This window comes from Perognathus longimembris, chromosome 9 (assembly GCF_023159225.1).
Source record: "Perognathus longimembris pacificus isolate PPM17 chromosome 9, ASM2315922v1, whole genome shotgun sequence".
Lineage (NCBI taxonomy): Eukaryota > Metazoa > Chordata > Mammalia > Rodentia > Heteromyidae > Perognathus > Perognathus longimembris.
The window spans coordinates 48419188-48443136 of record NC_063169.1 but is presented as its reverse complement, the minus strand read 5'-3'; the positions used below and the strand labels follow the sequence as shown (position 1 = coordinate 48443136).

General features: G+C 35.7%; 1 protein-coding gene across 1 annotated transcript in view; it reads right to left on the bottom strand.

The window, feature by feature from the left end:
• Lama2 (laminin subunit alpha 2) overlaps nucleotides 1–23949 on the bottom strand; it is a 547138-nt gene that overhangs the window by 216811 nt on the left and 306378 nt on the right. Inside the window, exons 14-17 of the mRNA XM_048354062.1 lie at nucleotides 22459–22670; nucleotides 10059–10170; nucleotides 6217–6330; nucleotides 634–761 (exon numbers count right to left, since the gene is read on the bottom strand). Coding sequence (XP_048210019.1) covers nucleotides 634–761; nucleotides 6217–6330; nucleotides 10059–10170; nucleotides 22459–22670 — 566 coding nt within the window. The remainder of the gene's footprint in view (nucleotides 1–633; nucleotides 762–6216; nucleotides 6331–10058; nucleotides 10171–22458; nucleotides 22671–23949) is intronic.

Sequence of the window (23949 nt, the reverse complement as noted above, 5' to 3'; positions counted from 1 at the left end):
ATAGAATAAGATAATAAAAAATAAAATGAATAATAATGATTTGGTTATAGGATAGCTTTCCTTTGGGAATATGAACTTTAGTGGCTTGAATAGAACATTCTCTTAAAAAGTATATTATTTTTCTGTTTCTATTTTATAAAGATGTTCTCACAGTTTATTGTTCTAGATGAATAACCAGGAAATAAACTGAATAGAAATTGTAGGATGTTTACATTAAAACTTTAAAAAATATACAGTTAATCTACTAATACAGTTAAGATATATTATTTGCCGTTAAAGTGATTTAATAAGGTAACATCTATAACATGGAGTATATGGTTGAGCTATCATAATTCAAGGGTAATATGTGTGAGTTTGTATAAAATGTGTGTTCTTCATAATTAGTTTAGAAGTTCTACAATAGTATGTCTCTTAAATATGACAGCAGCCAAGTCTTGAGCTAATATTTTTTAAGTCCTTAGAAGCAAATAGCTATTACTTTACATAAAGTATTTTATATTAAAAATGTATAGTTCCTTCCTGAGAAATTCCTACATACATTTATACATGTAGAATAACAGGGTACATCTGATATCATCAGTGTACTTGTAGGGCTTAAGACAAAATCCTTAGGCAGGCAAATGTGTTACTCACTTATTGGATGAAATAATCAGTGGACAGGCACAGAGCTGACAGTCCTCAGAGGTTCCTCGTGTAGGATCACCATAAAAACCAGGAAGACACTGATTGCAATAAGGGCCACCGGTGTGATCCTTGCAGTTCTGAAGAGAAAATACACATTAGAGTTTATTATTGTGGTCTCAAGCGGCAACACGTGGCCCAAAATAGACCTACAAAATCATTATTTGCTTCCTTGTCAGGAAGGGTAAGTTTTCCACATTAAATTATTGATGAGAGCAAGAAAACAGCATTGAAAGGTAACATCTGCCTTATAAACTACGTGAGTTTCAACACATGCAAAAGAAATGACTGAAATTTGATAGGATTTTTTTTTATTATGGAAGTGACATGTTTCCTCTTCTCGTTCTAAATACAATTGTGTGTGTGTGTGTGTGTGTGTGTGTGTGTGTGCTTAGTTGCCCAGCCCTAATGACATATGTTTAATCAGAATTGTAGTTGATGCTAGGTAAAAATCAATTGTACAACTTTAAAACTGCTGATTTAATGAGAACTGCGGGCTAATCATACAACCTCTCTGGGACTGAGTTCCCTTCCTTCAGCCATTAATTCAGAACTTACTGGACTCAGATGCTTGAGGCAATGAGTTCCTGTGTTCCATTGGTGAGTAACTTGCTTGACTCATAATTAAACATTGAGAAGATTGAAATAATTAAAGTATCTAATAATGTGCAGTGAAATCATAAAATACTTTATCAATTTTCTTTCAACACTTTGAAAAGAAAACTGAGATTACATGTTTCCACCAATTGGTATCTTTTGGAATAATTTCTTTTTCAAATACAAAAATCAAACTTTTTATAATAAAATATAGTAATTTGTATCTAAATTTCTTCATGCTAATTAAGATACCCTCCTCAGCTAAGGCTCTTGACAGAACTTTTCAAGAGAGGTATAAAGTAGAAAAATCCAGTCAATCAAGCACTAGAACTGTCTGTAAAACTTCCAAAAGTAAAATTTATACATTTTAATGATATTCAGACATCGGGTAGACATAATTTCAGTCACCAGTGATACAATAAGTAATATATAATTCCTATTAAAATCATACAGTATGGATTTATTACTGAAATATTAGTTTAATAAGCATATAAAATTACAAATTTTCTTTCATGCTGAAAAAAGGAGTTAATCAGAATTCATGGGTATGCAGCCTTTACTTTTCATGATGATTAACTGAATGTATGAATAAAATAACTAAAATATAAATTAAACAGAATAAAAATGTATTAACCTGGGTGACCATTCAGATAGTCATATTAAGTTAATAAAACTTGTGAATTATCACTTACTTTAATATGTTTTAAAATAAGCTAGCAGTTTTAAACGTAACTTATTTAGGGCCATTGGAGAAGCCATATTTTTAAAATCTAAAATGTAATCCAAACATGTAACTCTAGCCTTCCCATTTGAATTCTGTGAAATGAAATGTCAAGTTGATAATTTACAAAGTTTTTAAGCACTGAAACCCTATGCCCCTCCAGCAAATTAAACCAAGTAGGTATTTCCATAATTACTGTTTACACTTGAAAGCAAGTTTTTCTTTAGATCACTTAAAATTCATTCTCAGATTTGTTTAGTTTTAAACATCGTATAACAGTTAACTTCACTATTATGAGTTGTCTGAGGACATTGGTAGCAATGCCTGTAATCATAGCTAGTCAGAAGACTGAGATAAGAGGATTGTGGGTAAAACCATCCCTGGCAGGCAAGTGTGTGAATCTCATCTCCAAAGGACCAGCAGAATGCCAGAGGTGAAAGTGTGGCTCAGAGGATGGAACACAAGCTCTGAGCACAGATCCTTTATTCAAACCCTTGTATAAGAAAGGGTTGTCTGAATAATGTAATATGTATTAGGATTCCAAAATATGAGCCAATTTAAAGGATACTTTTTTCATTTGACTGGATCTTAAAATCACTTCTCTATTTTTCTAAGGTTAGCTAAACTGGGTGATTACCAAGTAATTGTCTTCAATTAAAATCCAGTAGTTTTACGAAGGGGTTAAAATTCCACAAGTCAAGCTATGAGTACAATGTCAACACTTCCTTTGTTCTCCTCCATTCTCCCCCTCCCTTCCCTATCCTCAATTACATAGTGCCTTTTTTTTTTTTGCCAGTCCTGGGGCTTGCAATCATGACCTGAACACTGTCCCTGGCTTCATTTTGCTCAAGGCTAGCAATTCAACCACTTGAACCACAGTGCTGCTTCTGGCCTTCTCTATGTATGTGGTATTGAGGATTTGAACCCAGGGCTTCATGCATACGAGGCAAGCACTCTACCACTAGGCCATATCCACAGCCCACACAGTTCATTTTTTACATTATGTATATTGAATATAATGATTACATTTGTTCATCATCCCTCCACTGCTGTGTCTTCTCCCCTCTCCTTGCCTACCCCTCAAAATTTGTTTCTACTTTCTGGTGTTGGGTTTGATAAACAGTACATTAGTTGTTCAGAGTTGTTTCAATTCCTCCCCTTAGTATATCCTCCTTGAGTCAGTTTGTGTATAAATTGAGCCCTGTAATTGGTTTAGTTTTTCTTTTGATTTCTTTACTTTTTGCCATGTTGACATAATGAAATCATATTCCCCCAAACTTTTGGGTTTTAAAAGGAAGGATCATACATGCCAAATGTAAATATCACAATGAGCCCTTTGTGTACAATTAGACAATAACATTTTAAATGAGACTGTAATCTTTATTATGCCTTATTTACTTCAAAACCAGAATTTCTAAAATTCACCTGCAAATCATTCATAAGTCAGAGAACCTGCTGTCTTCAACTACTGATTTAAAAGAGAAATAGAGGTAATAAGTTTCTTATACATCCTAATTTTATGCTTCATTAATAATTGTAAAACTCAAGTATCCTAGTAGTTAGAACTATAAAACAGTATTAGATACCCATAAAACAATAATAAAAAATGGGAGAGTTTCACTGATAAGCATGTTTCTTTTACAAGCATCTTTGTCAAGTATGTTGTAAAGGATCTTTCAAGTGTTGCTTCCCACCCAATATCATAAGAAAGAGAAGCATGCAACAATCCTATATGGATTTGAATGTTTTCTAAGGTCACTTCAAATTTATTTTGGGTTTAAATTACCTTTTCTTTCCTTGCATTTTACTTATTTCTTTGGAAGTTTTGGGGTTTGAACTCAGGATTTTATATATGCTAGAAATTTTCTGCCACCGGACCTATGCTTCTAATCCTCTGTTGCTTTAGTTACTTTTTCAGACAGGGTGCCAGATTTTTCCTGAAGCCAGATTCAGACTATGATTCTACCCCACCGTGGTTAGCTTGATTTGTTGGAATGGGAGTGTCTTACCAACTTTCATTTTGTTTTCCCAGCCTAAGCTCAAACCACAGTCCTCCTGATATCCATTTCCCTAATAGTTGGAGTTCCAAGCAAGAGCACCACACTTTTATATATAGGTCAACAGAACGGCAGAAGTTTGTCAGGTGAACATCTCTAGAAAATATGTCCACGGATAATTAAAAAGAAGTTGAAATGTAAAAGCAAGTAAACAAGTAGAAGGGAAGAATGACTTGGGTAGGCAATTTTAAATATTTTTCTCCATATGAATCATATCACAATCAATATGTATATTGATTACCAACAGAATTTCATAGAAAAAAATACACATGAACATCTCCAGAAACTATCCATGAGGAACCTCGACAACAACTATTCAAGAAAGACTCTAAGTTAGGAAACTTGGTCTTCATCAAGACCACCTATGCTTCCCATAGTCTCCTCTATCCTTATTTCTCTACCAGTAAACAGTCCTTAAAATAGCTTCATTAGTAGCAGGCTGCAGACATCACTGTCCCCCCTTCTTTCTCTCAACACTATTTTAATAACAAAACTATCTTTCTCCTCAAACAAATGGACTCCTTCCCAAAAAATATCATGTCAAAAATGGCCCATCAGAAATATTTGATTTTATGTCAATGAATTCAACTTGACATATCACCTTAGGGAACATTATGAATTTGGTTCTGTGACATATTTATTTCTGTCTTTTTTTTTAGGGTAAGTGAGGCAAATCCATATTATCTTTCAGCTGCCTATTTCCTATTGCATATTAATAAAGTGTTTAAAAGTAATTCGATAGTTTTCCCAAGGTATGTTTTAAAAGACTGTGGAATCATTAACATGAAAATCACTTAGTCTTTCTCTTCATAAAAATGCCATTGGAAAAATCTACTGATCCACAAATTAAGGCTATCATGCTTTGTACTGCAATAAAATTTAACAAAATCTTATACAGAGAAATAGAGAAAGCAGAAAGTGCATCAATAAACCTAAATGCCAAATTACACTGAAACAAAAGCCCTGGTTTTTTTGGTTGTTGTTGTTTTGTTTTGTTTTCATTTTGGATTTTCCCAGAAGCATTTAAGGAGAAGAGAGAGGAGGGAGAATGAGCAGGAGAAAGGGAAAAAACACTAAGAATTACAGATAACAGGGTCTGCCTCAAACTCAGCAGGGAAATGAGAGTATGATATCCTCCTAAATTGGCACTGTTTCAAATTGTGTTTCTGCAAAACTAATGAAATGAGAAATGTTGTTTCAAGCTTCATGCCATGTCAGACAATATAAACCACGCATGCCCTTGAGTTAATCAGTATGGTCTATTCACAGTAATGCTCTCTTTCTAAGGCTTCTTAGCAGGATGGAAAGTGCTTGGCACTTTGGAGAGCTTGTTTTCTCGTTACAAGTATAGACTTTATTGTAGAGGGACAGACAACCCTGGTGAAAATGTACTTACTACAAGCATCTATTATTTTTTAAATTTATGCACAACATTTTTCATTTAGTTAAATGATAAAAAATCTAAATTAAAATGTGTGTGTCCTCATTTTCAGTGTGAATAAAACTGTATTATGAGTACTAAATTATATCTGTTAGAATAGGCTCTGTTCTACACATAGTATGGGGCTGTACGTCATTTTTCTCTTTTAGGAAAGCAGTCTACTGTTGGTAGATTTACAGGAGGGAGTGAAACCATGTATATTCATTGTTGATATTCATCCCAGTCATTTGTTATGCTTTATAATAATGTATCTGATCCCACTTCCGTTTTTAGACTAACAGGAATAAATGCTACTTAATACTTGCTGTGAGATCACATAGGGAAATTTTCTAAGCTTCCAGTTCAGTTTACTAAGAAGATGTGAAATTGCTCTTTTGGGGTGAGGCAGGGTTTACTGGGACCTGAACTCATAGCCTGGCTGCTATTCCTTAGCATTTTTTTTTTTTGCTCAAGGCTCTCGGCTCTACCATTTGACTCACAGTTCCACTTCTGGATGTTTGGCTGTTAATTGGAGATAAGAGTCTCATAATGGCTTTGAATCCTTGCCCTCAGATCTCAGCCTCCTGAGTAGCTGGGATTACAGGAGTGAGCCAGCAGTGCGTGGCTCTCAAATCAGTTCTTTACTCAGGAGTTCAGGTCCCGAAAGAAATGGTGGAATCTTAGGGTTTGTGAGCTGCTGGCAGCCTGTCAATCTGCACCATAAAGGAGAAAGCACTTACCAGGCATTCTCCAGTGACGTCATCACAGGATTCCGCATGGCCATGGCACTGACATGGTTCACAGAGGCCATCAAAAATAGTGCCGTTCACTCTTCTGTGCGTGGGCCAACAAGACTAAAAGGCAGATAAGATTTCAGTCAGTTCTCGCTATTAGGAAAAAAGAACAAGCAAATATAAGTTTCTTTTTCCCCCTTATAATAGAAAGTAATGAGTAGCAAGGTGAGGAAATGAGCTTACCCAAAGCATAGCTAGTATGGAAGCATTACCAGATCACTATTCCCCTGACACAGGGGCTTCGTACTGACCTTAGCATTACTGACAGGTATGAGACTAGAGGAAGCATTAGCTTGGTGTCTCTTCTGAAATGGTAAAATAAAGCACATATATAAAGAATTGAAATGTGACAGGCTTGAAGTAAAATAAAAAACAAAAGCAAAAACAGCACACACAGGGAAACAGAAGGGAAAGTATTGAAATAAAAAAGCAGCGGCATAAAAGGATTCTCTTGGAATCTTCGTCTAAGAGGGTGCAGGGTGCGCAGTGTCATCTCAAACCACTAAGCTCTGTACTCTCCTTTCCCCACATTCAAACCTCCCTAACTCTTTCATTTTTAGCAAATCTTTGAAATCACTTCGAAGCCATGCTACCTTCCATGATCTTCCCTACAGCTTCTCCTTTACTTTTTATAGCACAGAGTTGACTCTTATCCACACATAATTTCCTTCTAAATTCCTTCCTTAGATTGTGCTTTCTCAACTTTACATAAAATAACCTATGATGTCTTTAGTATATACACCCACAAAAAAATCAATGTCTAGTATTATTCTATTCTCACTTTGATTCTGGTTATCATTGCTTGTTAAACTTGAGATCCATGTTATGGTTTAAAAGCACAATTCCTATTACCACTGAGTATGTGGGTCTTAGGTTACTTATGTGTAGAGCCTTCTCTGAGTCTATCATCACTCTTAATTAAGTTTCACGTCTATGGGGATTTGTTTAGACTGGATGAGATATAAAATAATTGCAAGGCAAATATTGCTGCCCTCTAGGAACTGTATGACCCCCTCCAGGTTATAATTGCATTTTGTGGGCTATTTACTATGTTTCTGGATGGGTAACCTCAGCATTATATATCATAAAGAGGCTTTTGTTCAGTTGAAAATGGAAACAAGAGAAACCACTGCAGTAATAAAACATATAAAATTGTGCTGTGTATTGTTGCAAAGCTCTTTCAGCCTAAGGATATGAGGACTCTTCAGTCTGAGCACCAATAACAAATATGGAAAAAGAAATAGATATTTCATATTTTATATAGTTCATATCTGGAAAGGAAAGAAAATCAACTTTCCTCTTAGTTTGCACAGTACAAAAATAAAAAACAACAACAACCAGAAAGTGTCTATTTACTGTCCAGTCAACTTACTAATCTGGATGAATATCATGGCCCCAAATGAAATAATAATCATGAGGATATTTGGTCTGGTATCAGCTACAGGTTTTTAACAAGCTAAAAGTAGTTAAATGCAGTTTCTATAGTTTATTTGGCCCTTAAAGGGATGCAAGATATTAATAACAGAGCTAGTTTGAACATCTGTATAAACTAAGCTCAATTAAAAAAATCATTCAAAATCAGTAAAGGACAGTTGGTAATATCCAGTATAGGTATAGAAAGTTCTGATAAAGAATAGAAGCAATTATTAGGCAGTAAAAGACATGAACTCAGAAAGGAATTTCAGAGTTCCCAAATTCTTCAACACAGGATTCAGTTAAGTTCTTTTTATAGACTCTTAAAGTAATTTTGTTTAACAAGTACTGTGTGAGAGGCACAGGAGTCGCCTTTTTCTATTTCTTTGTCCATGTTTCCAACCTTGGTTCTCTTTTGCACCTACGTTTATCATTACATAGAAACTTCAGGCTCCTTCAGAAGGCATCCCTCTCCACCAGAGTCCCTCACCCCATCAGTGATCATCGCATTTTGCTCAGTGCCATATATCACTCCCTGATTTATCAAGTGCTATGATCCAATTTTTCATAGGTATTTGTTCCATCCACCTAAGCAGATTATTAGCTCTTTCAGAACAGAATTTATTCTGTATGCTTATAGATAATTTATACGGATAAACTTATAAGAGCTATCGAATATATACAGAATTCATCAAAATATTTAGAATATATTAAATGAAGAACAGAATTAAAGTTGTTCTGACTGCAATTAAAATAAGAATTTAAAGTTTCTTGTTTGAAACCATGACTGGGAAGGCTTGTAAGTAAAAAAATTCTTTAATCAATAACACTGCTTATTTTATATGTAAAGTCAAATTTGAGTCTGTATAGGATACTTGTGTCTATAATCATATTTCTCTTGTCTATATAAGTTTTGTAAAAGCAAGTACTTCAAGGAATTACATTTAGTTTTATTCCTAGGTAGGTAAATGGAAGCCAATGTGCTAAGGAAAACACATTTGTCATGAATCTGAGTCCTAGCTTTTTCTATCCTCTGTAAACATGCAATATTTTAAAGTACAAGAAAAGTGACAGACCAAGGCCTGGAGCATTTCTATAAATGGTATAATGGGGTAGTGTTATGATGTGGAACATCTTAATACACTCATGTGATTCCCTCAAGGATCTACCATAAAGAATTTAAACTCTTATTTTTCTGCAAGCCATTCTGAATACCGTATCAGAGAAGTGATGTTCATTGTTTTTAACCAGGTTTCAAATAGAATCAGTGTTCAAACAGTCTATAAGAAAAGACTTGGAAGTAAATTAAATTTTTTTAAAGTGATACCTTGAGAAACATTAATATTTATTATAAATCTAGAATAATGAGACAAATAAAGCATCTCTAACTTTACTAAACAAGCCAAAGAAAAGTAAAGACTTGTCTAGAGCTTATTGTTTCTTCTATATATTATACTCGTGTTGCTCCAATACTATAGACTTCACATAGCTAGGAAGTGGTTGCATTCTTAGGAATAAAGTGGAAGAAAATGTGATAGAATTAAACAGTTGAAAAAAGTCAACAAAAACCCGAAAAAAATTGTTAAAATATGAAAATAATGGAAACTATTTTGAGATGGTATTCTGTTATTATTCATTATATAATACATTAAATAGGATACAAGAATATATAAGATGTGTTTTTCAGAGATAGTAAAGCCGAAGGCCTAAAAAACAAGTATAATTTGTGGATAACATTGTATGGTTAGCCCTCTGTTTGTAAGATTTTAAGTTTCTTCAGTTTTTTTTTTCCTGCCAGTCCTGTCACTTGAACTCAAGGCCAGAGCACTGTCCCTGGCTTCTTTTTTCTCAAGGCTAGCACTCTGCCAACTTCAGCCACAGATCCACTTCTGGCCTTTTCTATATATGTGGTGCTGAGGAATAGAACCTAGGGATTCATTTATAGGAGGCAAGCACTCTTGCCATTAGGCTGTATTCCCAGCCCCTGTTTTTTTTTGTTTTTGTTTGTTTGTTTGTTTGTTTTTTGTCATGGGCCTGTGTGCTGTTTTTGCTCAAGATTAGCCCTCTACCACATTGAGCTACAGCTCTACTTCCATTTTTTGAGTGGTTAATTGGAGATAAGAGTCTCACGTGGACTTTTCTACCTAGGCTGGCTTTTAACTATGATCCTCAGATCTCAGCCTCCTCTGGTATCTAGTATTTCAGGCACAAGCTACCAGTCCCCGGCCCCAAGTTTGTTCTTTAAATAATATATTATCATGTGTGTGAACAATTACCAGTGGAGAATTTCAGGATACCTACTTTTAGAACAGTTTATTGGCAACACCATTTGAAGGGACTCAGAACACGCTGAGGACACATTCTTATAGACTTACTTCGCAAGAGGAGCCACTGTACCCTGGTGGACACTGGCAAACTTCCACAGAAGTTGCCACACCCCCATCCGTAGGATAAAGGACAGCAGACTCAAGGTTCACTGAGCTCAACCTGGGAAGACAGGAAAAGTATGATAGGTAAATCAACAAGCTCCTACATATTATAGAGCTGGGAAACTAGTACAACAACAGTGATGCAAATATGAGTAATTTAAGTGAGCTAGGTGAGTATCTGTGACTTGATAACTCTGGTCATTCATTCATAGTGAGCCCTCACTACCTATGAATCCATTGATTCAGCCAATTCAACTATAGATTGAACGTATTTGGAAAAAATAGAATCTGTGTTTTTGCTGAACACATACTGATTGTTTCCTTCTTATTCCCTATATGAAACAATATTATAGATGTATAAATGTTAGAATACAAAACCTGTACTGTAAGGTGATGTACAGAGGGATTGCCATTACATAAATCAGGTAATGAGTACATTTCTGTTGGAAAAGGGTCACTTCATCTCATAAAAAGAGAATAAAACATAAGAGGCTTCATAGCTGACAGCACAATCCCATGAATCAAGTAGGTCAAGACTTATGTCTTGCCTGTGATATTTACCAGCCTTGTGGCCTAGGGAAAACAGTAATCTCTTGAAGCCTCAATTTTCTTATCTATATTATGGAGATAATATAATAATAGTACATATCCCATGAACATCTTGAAATTGTATAATGATTATAGTGATACTGATGTAATATAAAACACAAAGTAGGTGGCTTTAATGTAAAGGATTCTTTTTTTTTTTTTTTTTTTTTTTTTTTTGGCCAGTCCTGAGGCTTGGACTCAGAGCCTGAGCACTGTCCCTAGCTTCTTTTTTTTTTTTTTTTTTTTTTCTTCTCAAGGCTAGCACTATGCCACTTGAGCCACAGCGCCACCTCTGGCCATTTTCTGTATATGTGGTGCTGGGGAATTGAACCCAGGGCTTCATGTATAGGAGGCAAGCACTATAGCCACTAGGCCATATCGCTAGCCCTGTAAGGGATTCTTTTAATATCTTTTGATAAATTGTTTGAGACAACATAAAAAGAGGTATGTAAGTAACGTACATAATAATACTTTAACTATTTATATCTCTATACTTGCACATTATAAATAATTTCTAAGAGTGGGAAGAGTGTCTAAGATAAAGAATTTAAAAAACACATAAATAGGATGAGAGGAAGTCAAATGATGAGTTGAGAGATGATGGAACACTGCAAGTAGGAACACTTAAGGCAATATAGAAAGACTACTTCAGGTGATCAGTGAATTTGGTAGTTGCAAAATATAACACCAACACAGGGAAATCAGTAGTTGTATATACCCCAATAATAAAATTTTTGAGAAAGAAAATATAGAAACAATCCAATTTATGATAGCTATTATATATTGTATTTATAAATACAACTACTTAAAGGTAATAATAATTTTAAAAGTAAATACAGAAAAATTATATTATAATTTAAACAAGGGAAGAGCAATATGATGATGATATCAATATTGATGAAAGAAATTGAAGAGAACACACAGAAGTGAAATGTTATCCAGTGTTCATGAATTGGAATAATCAATATTGGTATTATTTTGGTAATTCTTACAGATAGCTACATATTCAACAAAATCTTCATAGAAATGCCAATGATGTTTGGGACAGAACTTAATAAAATAATTGTAATATTTATATGAAACAAAAACGTAACTGAAATATCCAAGGAATGAAAAGGACAAATCTAGAGACACCACAGTATCTATATTTTACTGGGCATTCTACAAAGCCACAGTAGACAACACCAGCAGCATGCTGACATAAAAACAGACATGAAAATCAATAGATTAAAATAGAAATCTCCAAAAATAAACACACTCATCAATAGCCAAATTATTCCTGAAAGAAGCATACATTGTAGAAGAGATAACTGCTGTAATAACTAACTCAGAGAAAACTACATCTCTACATGTGCATGATTGAAGTTTGACCCCTATCTCACCCTACATAAAATCAATTCCAAATGGATCAAAGTACTAAATGTAAGTAAGATCAGAAACAATGAAATTACTAAAAGCAAACTTAGGAGAAATGGTTCAAGACATTGGTATAGACAATTAATGTTTCATATAATTACAAAAGCAGAAGAATAGCAAAAAATAAACAAATGATATTACATCAAATAAGAAGCTTCTGTAGAGGAAAGGAAACAACCAGCAGAGTGAAAAGACAACGTATAGAATGGGATACAATAGTTGCTGACTATTCATCTTACAAATGATTAATAATAACATATGGATATACAAAATGATTATATATCATGTTGAACAATATGATATGTAGTAATGATGCTTTAAAAAAACTCAAAAATTTCTCAACCAAGAAATGAGCAGAGTAGACAGAAATAGAGCAGAAATAGACATAGTATTGCTCATGCCTGTAATACCAGCATTCTTGAGATGAGGGTAGGGGAACTACAAATTTTTGGCCAGCCAAGGTTATACAATGAAACTCTGCCTAAAAGAGCAGAAACAAACATTAAAAAGAAAAGAAAAATAAAGATATGGAATTCAATAATGGGCAGATGATCTGAACTACACTTCTCAAAAAAGAAATACAAATGGCTAAGAAATACATTAAAATGCCCAATATTATTAGCCACTTGGAAAATACAAATCAAATCATAATGAAGTATAATAGATTCCTTCTCTCAAGATCACTGAATATAAAAAACTGTGTACTATACAATTTATGAGGATGGAAGGACAAATGGGAGAAAATGATAGAAAAGATGATACTGTTTAAAAAGTAATGTGCTTATTACCTAACATATGTAACTGTAGGGGCTGGGGATATGGCCTAGTGGCAAGAGTGCTTGCCCCGTATACATGAGGCCCTGGGTTCAATTCCCCAGCACCACATATACAGAAAACAGCCAGAAGTGGCGCTGTGGCTCAAGTGGCAGAGTGCTAGCCTTGAGCAAAAAGAAGCCAGGGACAGTGCTCAGGCCCTGAGTTCAAGGCCCAGAGCTGGCCAAAACAAACAAACAAACAAAAAAACATATGTAACTGTAACCTCTCTGTACATCACCTTTACAGTATAAATAAATAAATTATACTTAAAAATGTACAGAGTTATGATCTCACTTCAGTTAGAATGGTTAACAAAAAGACAAAACAATTTAAAAACACTATTGGGTTAGAAAAACACTAAAGGGTTAGAAAAAAAGGAACTTTGGTACAATGGCAGTTGGAATGTAAGTTAGTAAAGGCATTGTAAAAACCAGTTTGGAATTTCATTAAAAATTGAAAATAGATCTATCATGTGATACAAGCATCCCATGTCTTTGGTTATTTAATCAAAGACAGTCTACTCAGCATATGAAATTGATACATATCCACTTTTATTATGGCAATATTCACATAGCTAATATTTAGAAGCTACCTAGGTACCCATCCATCTGGGAATGGATAAAGACAATGTAGTATGTGTAGAAAGTGGACTATTATTTGGGAATAATAGTCCTATCATTTGCAACAAAATTGATGGAACTGAAGGACATTCTGGATTTGAATATTGTACACTGTGAGTGTGCATTGAAAATGTCTTGGGCTGGGGATATGGCCTAGTGGCAAGAGTGCTCGCCTCATATACAGGAGGTCCTGGGTTCAATTCCCCAGCACCACATATACAGAAAATGGCCAGTAGTGGTGCTGTGGCTCAAGTGGCAGAGTGCCAGCCTTGAGCAAAAACAAGCCAGCGACAGTGCTCAGGCCCTGAGTCCAAAGCCCAGGACTGGCCAAAAAAAAAAAAAAGTAAAGTAACAGAAAATGTCTCACTGTCCTCATTAATATGTACAATTAATACATGGTAACCAGAACATCTAAATTAGTACCAAGAAAATCCTAACTCCCAATAACATGATACAAAATGGAAATCCACTGGGAGGTAAATTAGTTCAGGAGGTCAGATCCATCATAGATGCATTTATGCCCTCTATAGAGAAGACTCAAAAGGCCTTTCTTTCTTTCTCTCTACCATGTGAAGTCAAAAGAAGAGGTCAGATTACAACCAGAGAGGGCGCTGAATATGCTGTCACATAACCTTGCAGCCTACAAAAGAGTAAGAAATAACTTCTTGTGTTCATAAGCAGAAGACCAATGAAGCAAATGCAAAGCCTTAATAAATACTACTGACTTATCATACCGCTGGCCCTAGCCCCAAGACTTGGCTCTGGCTCTGAACATTTTTCCCCCAGGAAAAAAAAAATTAAGCATACAAAGTCTACATGGAAAATGAAAATATTCAAGTTGAATGAAAACTGGAGAGAGATACATTCTCTTGTCTATCTCCATTTTGCAGTCTTACAACTCATAAAAATGACAAGGCAAATGCTAGGAAGTCTATACATGTCTATTTGGCTGCGGGAAAACAAGAGATTCTTTCTTTTGGTGCCCGAGGCCAGGGCTCCTGGGATAAGCTATCTTCATCCCAAGGTAGTATTTCCTGAATGGGGTATGCCTTCATAACCATCATAAACCCATAGTATGTTTCAGCACTTTTTTTTTCTGTATCCTGCATTCACATTTCTTCCTTAATAGTGGCTATAGAGATTTTTATTGACCAGGCTTTTAAACTTGCCAAAATGTTTTGTACATTTGTGAATTTGTTCTAATCATGATCCAGAAAGGAAAACTATAAGGCCCATTCCAAGGTTGGTTTAGTATCATCAAAAGCAATAGCCACTGAAAAAACTGTTAAGCCACACATTTATTAAATCTTTATTGAATCTATCTCCATTTTACTAATCTTAGACACAGGTTAGTACTATGGGGCCGTTATGAAATCATATAAGATCAAGAAACAGAAAAAGGAAAGTAAACTTGAATTTCAGAGTACAGGCCATTGTTTGGAATATTTCGAGGGCTGAGTGACAGTTGGCACCCAAACAGATCAGGACATTGCTTACAACACACCATTCATTCAACAGTATTTTTAGGGCTTTCCTTGGGTATCATACAGAAGTCCTAGATTTGTTGATATTTTTTAAAAAGTCTCAGCTTTATAGCATTCATGTCATATTGCTTATTTGAAAGAAATCCCTAAATAGATATATTTCTCTTTTCAAATAACCTTGTCTCCACAATAAGATGCAGAGCCAGGACATTTGATTTTCCTTTATAAGGTGTAATTCTGGCAAAACTAACCACTTCCTAGTGTACAGTTTTTTATTTCTTTTCTTTTCTTTTTGTTTTTTTCTTTTTGCCATTCCTGGGGCTTAGACTCAGGGCCTGAGCACTGTCCCTGGTTTCCTTTTGCTCAAGGCTAGCACTCTACCACTTGAGCCACAGTGCCACTCCTGGCCATTTCTATATATGTGGTGCTGAGGAATTGAACACAGTGCTTCATGTTTGTGAGGCGGGCACCGTTGCCTCTAGGCCTTATTCCTAGCCCTAGCGTACAGTTTTATGTGATTCAGTCCATTCACACTGTTGTGAAGTTACCTGTTTTAGCATGTTCCAAGAAATTGGAGTCAGCTCCAAAGAAAACCTGTAATCCCTAAAGCAAAGCAGTCACTCTCTAGTCTCTTCTTCCTCAAATCCCTGTAAACTAACATCTGCACTGTCACAGTGGACTTACCTATTCTGATTATTCCATAGTAATGAGATAATGCGATATGTGACCACAATGTCTGGTTTCTCTCACTTTGCAAGATTTTAAAGTGCATGCTTAATAAAGAAGGCATTGGAATTTTATTCCTTTATGTACATACCGTATTTTGTTTATTCGTTCATCTCCTGGTGGATATTTAGGTCAATTACATTTTTTGGCTTTATGAATGTTCATAGCATGTATTTCTCCAATGCACTTCTAGTTGGGAGAATTACTAGGGTTTGGAAGAGTTACAAAACTAGAGATAGTATTTATGCATGATAACAGCTTATTAGCTACAACTTGAGCCTGTGTATCATCTGTGTGTGAATCATGACTATCCGAATTCCATTTTCAGCAGGAAGATGGATTTAGACAAGCAAATACTTTCATGATTGATTAAATAAATACATAAATAAATGAATAGATGTTATTTGGTCATATTACAAACAATGACTAACATTAGTCCAGGACAAATGATAGAATGAAGCCAGCTAGCCACACTTTAGATAGATGAACAAAAGCCAGTGAAAGATGAATGACTTGTTTTGACACACAAAATAAATGGGAACATGTTAGAGTTAGACCCCAAAGCCAGAAGCTAGATCTCACCTGAATGTATCATGGCATGTAACCGCATGAAATTAATGGACTGCCACATAGTTAACCTATAATTCGGATCATTAATTTAAGAATGATACAGTTGCACTATTTAGATATTTCATACAATAGAGTATTACAATTCACAAAGTAGCACGTTGATTGATAGGTGAGACTCAATATTTCCAATGCAAAATTGTTGGGCAAAATTTAAAGAAAGAACATTGGGAGTTTCAAGAAGGAGTGAGGAGTAAAGGACTACTTAAACATAAAACAAGTTAATAAAGACACAAAAACACAAAAATATTTCCAGTGAACTGCTTTTCATTTGCCTCTTTAACAACAGATGTTCCTCTCCTTAATCTATGCAACCATTTTGAGCTATGAGAAATTTCAACACTCAAAATATATTTCCCAGTAATATTCCACATTAACATTCACTGCGCAGTCTGGGCGTTCATTAGCTTCTGCTATTTGTTAAATGGGATTTTAATGCTTTTAATAGGTTTTCGTGTTACTCATGAAGAAGGCTCTAGTTTTTTCCCCCCTTCAATATGGTCATTTTCTTTTCTTAATACAAGGCTGCATTTATTTAATTATAAAATATTGGCAGTAATAAAGCACTATATTTAGAGATGCATGAACTCTCAAAGATTTGTCAACTAAGTTAAATTATTTAGCTGACTCTCCTTATTCTTGTGATTTCAAAATGCAGAAAAGAGGATGAATGGAGAAAAAAGGAACAATTATATATGTTCCCATGAAAAACATAGAGAGATATCAGAAACACTGTTCTGATTATTGTCTTCATATATTTTCTTTTGTTACATACCACTACCATAGTTGGATAGGCTGGGCTACACTAAAAAAAATTAGCCTAGAACATATAGTTTGAAATGATAATAAAATATCTTGGATTCTAAAACTTTTAATAACTGCTTCTTTTCTTCCTGCTTTCTTTTCATTGAAGATGTCTATTTTATCCTATTTAAAAGAATATTACTTTGGTTAACCACTTGTAGGGAAAGATTTTGCTAGTATTAAAGAATTTTGTTCTAGTTTTTGTTTGTCAGAAATTTAAGATGGTAATTCAGAAAGTCCTCTAACATTTGTGGTAAGGAACTTTCATGACATAGTGCTTCATTATTTAGAAAAGATTAATAAATTTTAACTTCATTCCTAAACAGTCAATGCCTCCAGGGGGCCTCTGGGGAAGTGAAATTCTTCTTCAAACGTGTTTGATCCCACATCAAGTAGTGAACATAAGTGACTGAATATGATACTACTGAAGCCATTTATTGAAATTTATTAAAAGTTAGCATAATAATTCATCTCTTTCTGTGTGTTGTGCTCTGTGTTGCACTGTTATATTACCTTAAATGTAAACACCTGCCTTCCCCATTGGACTGTGCTACTTTAATTCAATTATATTTATCAACTGTTGTATCCTGTTTGCTTCATTTAACCTAAAATTATCACAGATTAAAAAGTACTACTAGCTATTCTCTCTTGTGCAGTATTATAGGGATTTGAAAGAACTCAAATACCAACCAATGTAATGTAAAACTCACATTGTATAAAACTTTATGAATGAAGAATATGCAGCTCAAATAAACCAATTTCCTTGTTTCATGTGATCTAATATTGTCTAACATGATCTTCAAAAACATGCTATATAGTATGTCAGATTTTTCATAGTATTTTCTCACTTTCTCAATCTCCAAAGCTTGATATTTCTACCTTTTATGAGAGAGGAAACTGATATTTAGAGAGATATACATGGATGATGCTCAATTCATGTTGGCAGATTGGATGGAGTCAATATTTACAGAATGGCCTTGGGAGGTCATCGAAGTCCATGGGAATGGAATACATGTGGATTTCAATTGTGGCTGCACACGTGAGTTGCATAAATCTTTTCAAGCCATAGGCTTCATTATTTATTTAAAAATGTGTTTAAAATGTGTTCAATTTCCAACAGCATAAAATGCCCCAATCCACACTATTACTGAAATTCTAAAGGATCCTTTGGTTCGCACAGCTTTCCTAGATTATTTTATTAATAAATTCTATTTAATCACTTTTAATTAGAAACAAAAAAATGCTGAGTTACATGAAATGTTCTTGCCTTTGAAGGATTTTGTATTTCCTTATAAAGAGACTCATGAAGTATGTCATGATGATGTTTGGGTAGACTTAGTTATATTTGTGGTTAACAACTCCAAATTCGAAGAGATAATCCAGGCCTGTAAGAACTACAAGATGAAAGCTTTGTTCAGGAACCGAAAGATAAAACAACCATGGTAACTGACCTCCATATGCTCTCTATATTCCAAGTTGTTTGATCTTCTAGTTGCTGAATAAGCTCTGGAGAGTTTCATACTGGATATACAACTATCTTCAGAAAAAAATACATCATCATAGTTGCTCACATCTGTGGGCCACACCAAGCCCTATGCTCACATCTACCCTCAAGAGTCACAGGGATGCAATTGGAAGAGATTGGACATTTGGTTATTTACTGTAGCACAAAAGAAAAATATATTTTTGCAGAGTTCTAGATCTAATTGGGATGTTTTATTTCCTTCCTTCTTTCCTTCCTTCCTTCCTTCCTTCCTTCCTTCCTTCCTTCCTTCCTCCCTCCCTCCCTCCATCCCTCCCTTCCTCCTTCCCTCCCTCCCTTCCTCCCTCCCTCCCTCCCTCCCTCCTTCCCTCCCTCCCTCCCTCCCTCCCTCCCTTCCTCCTTCCCTCCCTCCCTCCCTCCTTCCCTCCCTCCCTCCCTGCCTCTCTCCCTTTCTTCCCTTCCTCCCTCCATCCTTCCCTCTCTCCCTCCCTCCCTTTCTCCCTCTCCTTCTCTCCCTCTCTCCCTCTCTCCCTCTCTCCCTCTCTCCTTTCCTTTCTTCCTTCCTGCTTTTTTTTTGTCCAAGACTGGGACTCAAACTTGGTACCTGAAGCTTTTACATATTGGCAGTGCTTTACCAACTGAGCCACACTCCCAACCCCATAATGGTTTTTTAAAAATTGAAAGAGGTCTCATTATATATCCCAGGCTGGCTTCAAACTCTTGAACCTCCTGCCTCTACTTCTGGGATTACAGGTGTGTGTTACTACACCTGGATTCTAATGGGTACTTAATGGGAGTGTTTCTTCAGGTGGACATCAAGGATGTTATTCAAATCAAAGTTTTTGAGAATTTAAAGGAAAGATGTACAGCTAGATGGGTCTCCTACACTATTAAAAGAAGAATGAACTTTTTCACAGCATAACTAAGTCTATCCTGACTTCATTATGACACACCTCATGTGTCTTCATCCTTTTAGGGAAGACTTACAAGGAAATGGAGTAGGTTTTGAATAAATCTTTCAGCATTCTGAAACAGGGACAATAGGAATTACCACAATTGTCTCAACAGCACAAGTGCCTTTCTCTAGACCTCTGAGTCTTAATGGTACTTGGATCAAATGTTATCTGTTGGAACAATGAAGGAAATAAGATGGAAATACTTCATATGTGTGTGCTGATTTGCAAAGTGCTTTAGTAGCTCTCAAACTCCATTCTCCAACTGACCTTTTGAAGTTGACGGGCCAATTGTCTTCCTTATTTTAGAGTGGAAACTGAAGTACAAAGAGGTCAAAGACATCCTTAGGTTTACAACTAGTAAGCAGCTACATTGAAAAGGAAAGTCAAAAACCCTTGACCTGCAGTTCTTCCTTTACAAATCCATCTGTCAGTATAACTGCAAACTTAAGCCCATTCACTGACACACGTACCAGCCAAGCAAGTGCTCCATCGACTAGTATAAACATGAAGCTCTGTTGTGTTTCAATTTACTCATACTTGCACACAAACAGTATCTAAGTCAGAGCTTGCTGTGCAAGACAAGTTAAAATCAATTCAAGGGATGTTTTACAAATATGATGCAGTCTACTAGTATATCAGAGATAAATAAAATATAACAAGCTTTACGGATGCAGGATTCACGCTGACTTTTCAGGTCTCCTGAAGCAAGTAGGAGTCTCAAATCTGACACTGGCATTTGCTTCTTGATTCAGTTTTAGTACCATAGGCAAAAATGCAGTCACACACTTTGACTAGTTCCTGTGCCTGTTCACATAGCCACATGCTGTGACAGGTTCCCTCACATACCAGCAAACAACAGAAGGCACCCATGAAACCAATGGTTTTAAAATGAGGAGATACTGAAATTGTCAGGCATAAATCAGGGGGAAGTGTCTTTGGATTAACTAGCCTGGGAAACAATGCTGACAGGAATAAATAAACCCTCCAGCCACTTTTTGTCTATTTGGTTGTCATTCATTTTGAAAGCTAGAGGACTCATTTCATTGTGCTACTTAAACATCATGACAATCTCTATTTACTAAATGGAAAAAAAAACATAATTAATTCCTAAGTGCTGCTCCTCATCTTTATGGCACTTTAACCCAGCTTCTAGCTGCATCGCCTATGCAAAAGAGAAGCATTATTTGGCAATAGTTTTGTTTATGAATCTGCAGTTTGCTCCTTTGGGAAGTGGTAATGACAATATACACTGTTGAAGTATTACAAGTGAAAGACAAACTAGACAGCACAGGCAAATGAAGGGGCCTCTGTACAAAGCAACATTCAGTATTGGACATGGAGCTTTGTATCAAGGGACAGTAGTTGTCAGTGTGGGGTAAACTCCATCATCTAACAATCTGATTAGAAGGCAGTTGAAATGGAATCTTGTGGTCTTCAGTATGAGGTAAAAAATAAGGGAAATGGTGAAGCTAATTCGGGTTCAAATGAAGTTAAAATTTTGTCACACAAAATCTCATTGTTTTAGAGTAGGTCTGTTGGCCCATGCCTATAATTCCAGATCCCTGAGATGAAGAAGCTAGAAGATCCTGGATTTGAGAACAGTTCAGGCAAATGGCAGTCAGACTGCCTCAAGGGAGGAAAAAATAAAACAAAAAGGCTAAGGGCATAATTCTATTGGCAAGTACTTGCCTAGCATGTGCAAGGCCTTGGGTTCAATCTCTAGTACTAAAAGTTATCCTAGTAATCATAGACTATTTTTTGTTGTTGTTATTGGTCATAGGGGTTGAATTCTGGGCCGGGGCCATTGTCCCTGAGCTCTTATATCAAGTCTAGCACTCTACCACTTGAGCCCTAGTGCTACTTCTGGATTTTTCTGGTGGTTAATTGGAGATAAGAGTCTCATGGACTTTCCTGCCCAGGCTGGTTTTAAACCATGATCTTCAGATCTCAGTCTCCTGAGTGAGCCACTGGGTCACTGAGCAGCCGGCTAGTGGACTAGTTTTGAAAGAGGAAGGCATAGTGGTTTTCAGTCAGCTAGGAACTGGGTTGGCCAAGTAAAAAAATAATAATTATTATAGAGAACAGGGAGGAAGCCAATATTTGGAAATGTCCAAGGTAAAGGGCACTTTACCTAATGACCACATGTCATTCTCACAACAGACTTGGGAAGTTGAGCACTATTAATTGCAAGTTACTGTTACAGACAAGATTCCACTAATAGGAGTCACTTCCTCAGGGTCACTTGGTCAGTTGGTCACCAGTGCTTTCTGTTCTTGCATTTGTGTTAGCCTCAGTCCAAGTCTCTTTCTCTATCGCATGGGGCCATTAAGGTCATATAGTGTTTTAAAGACAGATGTGAGATGTGTGGTTCATTAAAGAAAATGGCTTCTGCTTCTTATTACAAACTGCTACTATGAAGTCAGAAGACAGTTAACTAATGAATGAACATATTTTATAAAGTACTTTATAACTATCAATACCTGGAATTTTATCTCTTTATTTTCTCATTATCTAGGCCATCCTAAAAGATATTTTTATTTTCTGGTATTCTATATTCTCAATATGATCATCATTATGTATGACATGGTCTAGAAAAATCCCAAAGCAATTATAAATAATCCTAAAGGTTGAGACAAAATTGTTTAGGATATATACACTTTTAAAGTTTAATATGAATAACCTTCATAAAAATCATTGCTTATGCTTCTCCACTATTTGAAGCATCAAACCTAGAGCTTCTAAAATTCACGTTTCTAGCTAGCATATAAAACAGCTGCCCCAAAGTAAATGTGTGAACCAAGGGTCAAATGCAGTTCCTGATTTTACCTGAAGATGGCATCCATCCCAAAGCTGCATGTGATTTGTATGAGGACTCTTTTCAGATTTGTAAGCACTGTCATAAAATCTCTTCTAGTGACGGGAAAATTTGTGCCGTGTATGATAAATGTGTCTTCCTTAAGTGTTATTTCGTTAATGTGTTCTTCAGATGGTTGCAAATATACTTTCTCTTGGGCTGTGCTGATTCTCAAGTCATTTCCCTAAAGGAAAAACAGAAAAAAAATGCCTATGAGTGAAATGCACAAAGAGGTGATAAGTATCTGGGTATTTGGATTCTCCACACTGTGGATTATCCTCAGTTGGCTTTTTGTTTCCAGTTGGTTTTCTTGTCATTGACTGTATTTCTAGGATGCCTGAGGAGAAGGCACTACAGTATAATCGCAGCAGTCCGTGCCAGATCTACTACATAGCTCAAGTTCATCAGTTTCAAGTGACCTTATATAACTTAAATAGTAGCTTTATGGCAGTTCATAGGCATACATGCAATTAGAAACAACTTGACTCTTTTGTCCACAAGTACAGAAAAAAAAACTTCCAATATTTTATGATGGAGTTAGATTGAAGAAGACAGTAAGAAGGAAAACTTTCTTTAAGCTTTTTCATAGAGCTTGAACTCAGGGCCCAAGTGCTGTTCCTGAGCTTTTCACTCAAGCCTAGTACTCTAGCACTTTGAGCCACAGCTCTACTTTCTAAGATATTACTTTTTAAGGACATCTATACATAGAGATGGAATGAACAAGAAAAGGATCTGTATGCTTGTGTTTCCAAAGGAATAATGGTGTCACAGTCATGTAATAATGGGTCATCATAGGCTGATCTGTGACACTTAAGTAGGCCTTAGTTTATTTTTTATGGTTGAGGTGCAATTTCTGAGCATGTTACATTAACAGGATTGCTTTCATCTTCAAGGAATCCCAAGATGTGAATGTAGTTGTATATGCAGGTGCTATTTAGACTACTTGCTCTGATTCTGAAAAAAAATACCTTTTTGAGGAAAGAAGTTTGTCATCTTATCACTGTTGTGCCTCAAATGTCCAAGACAAAGAAGAGAGTTTGGTGTTAAACCAGCTCTAGCCCCATTGGAACTATGAACATGTATGTCTAACTGTGACTATTGTGGGGAGGGTTTACATCCATGGAAAGGAGGGGGAAAATGTGGAAGAGTTGCTCTTATATAACATTAGACTTCTAGCATTTTGGAGTTGCTTATCTTGAAAACAGTTTCTACTATAACTTTCCTACACCTCCTAAATTTGAAAACAAGATTCAAGTACAACTCTGTGAATATTTCCTTTCTCATTTACTTCTGCCTAATATCAACAAAGAATGTCAACCACAGAATCAATATGGAAGCAAGGGGAGAAGGAAAAATACAACTATAAGAATCAGCCTTCACCTCAACACTTTCATCACACAGTTTCAAGAGATATCATCATTTATTTGAAATGTAACCTTCAGATCTGTCTACGAATTACTTTC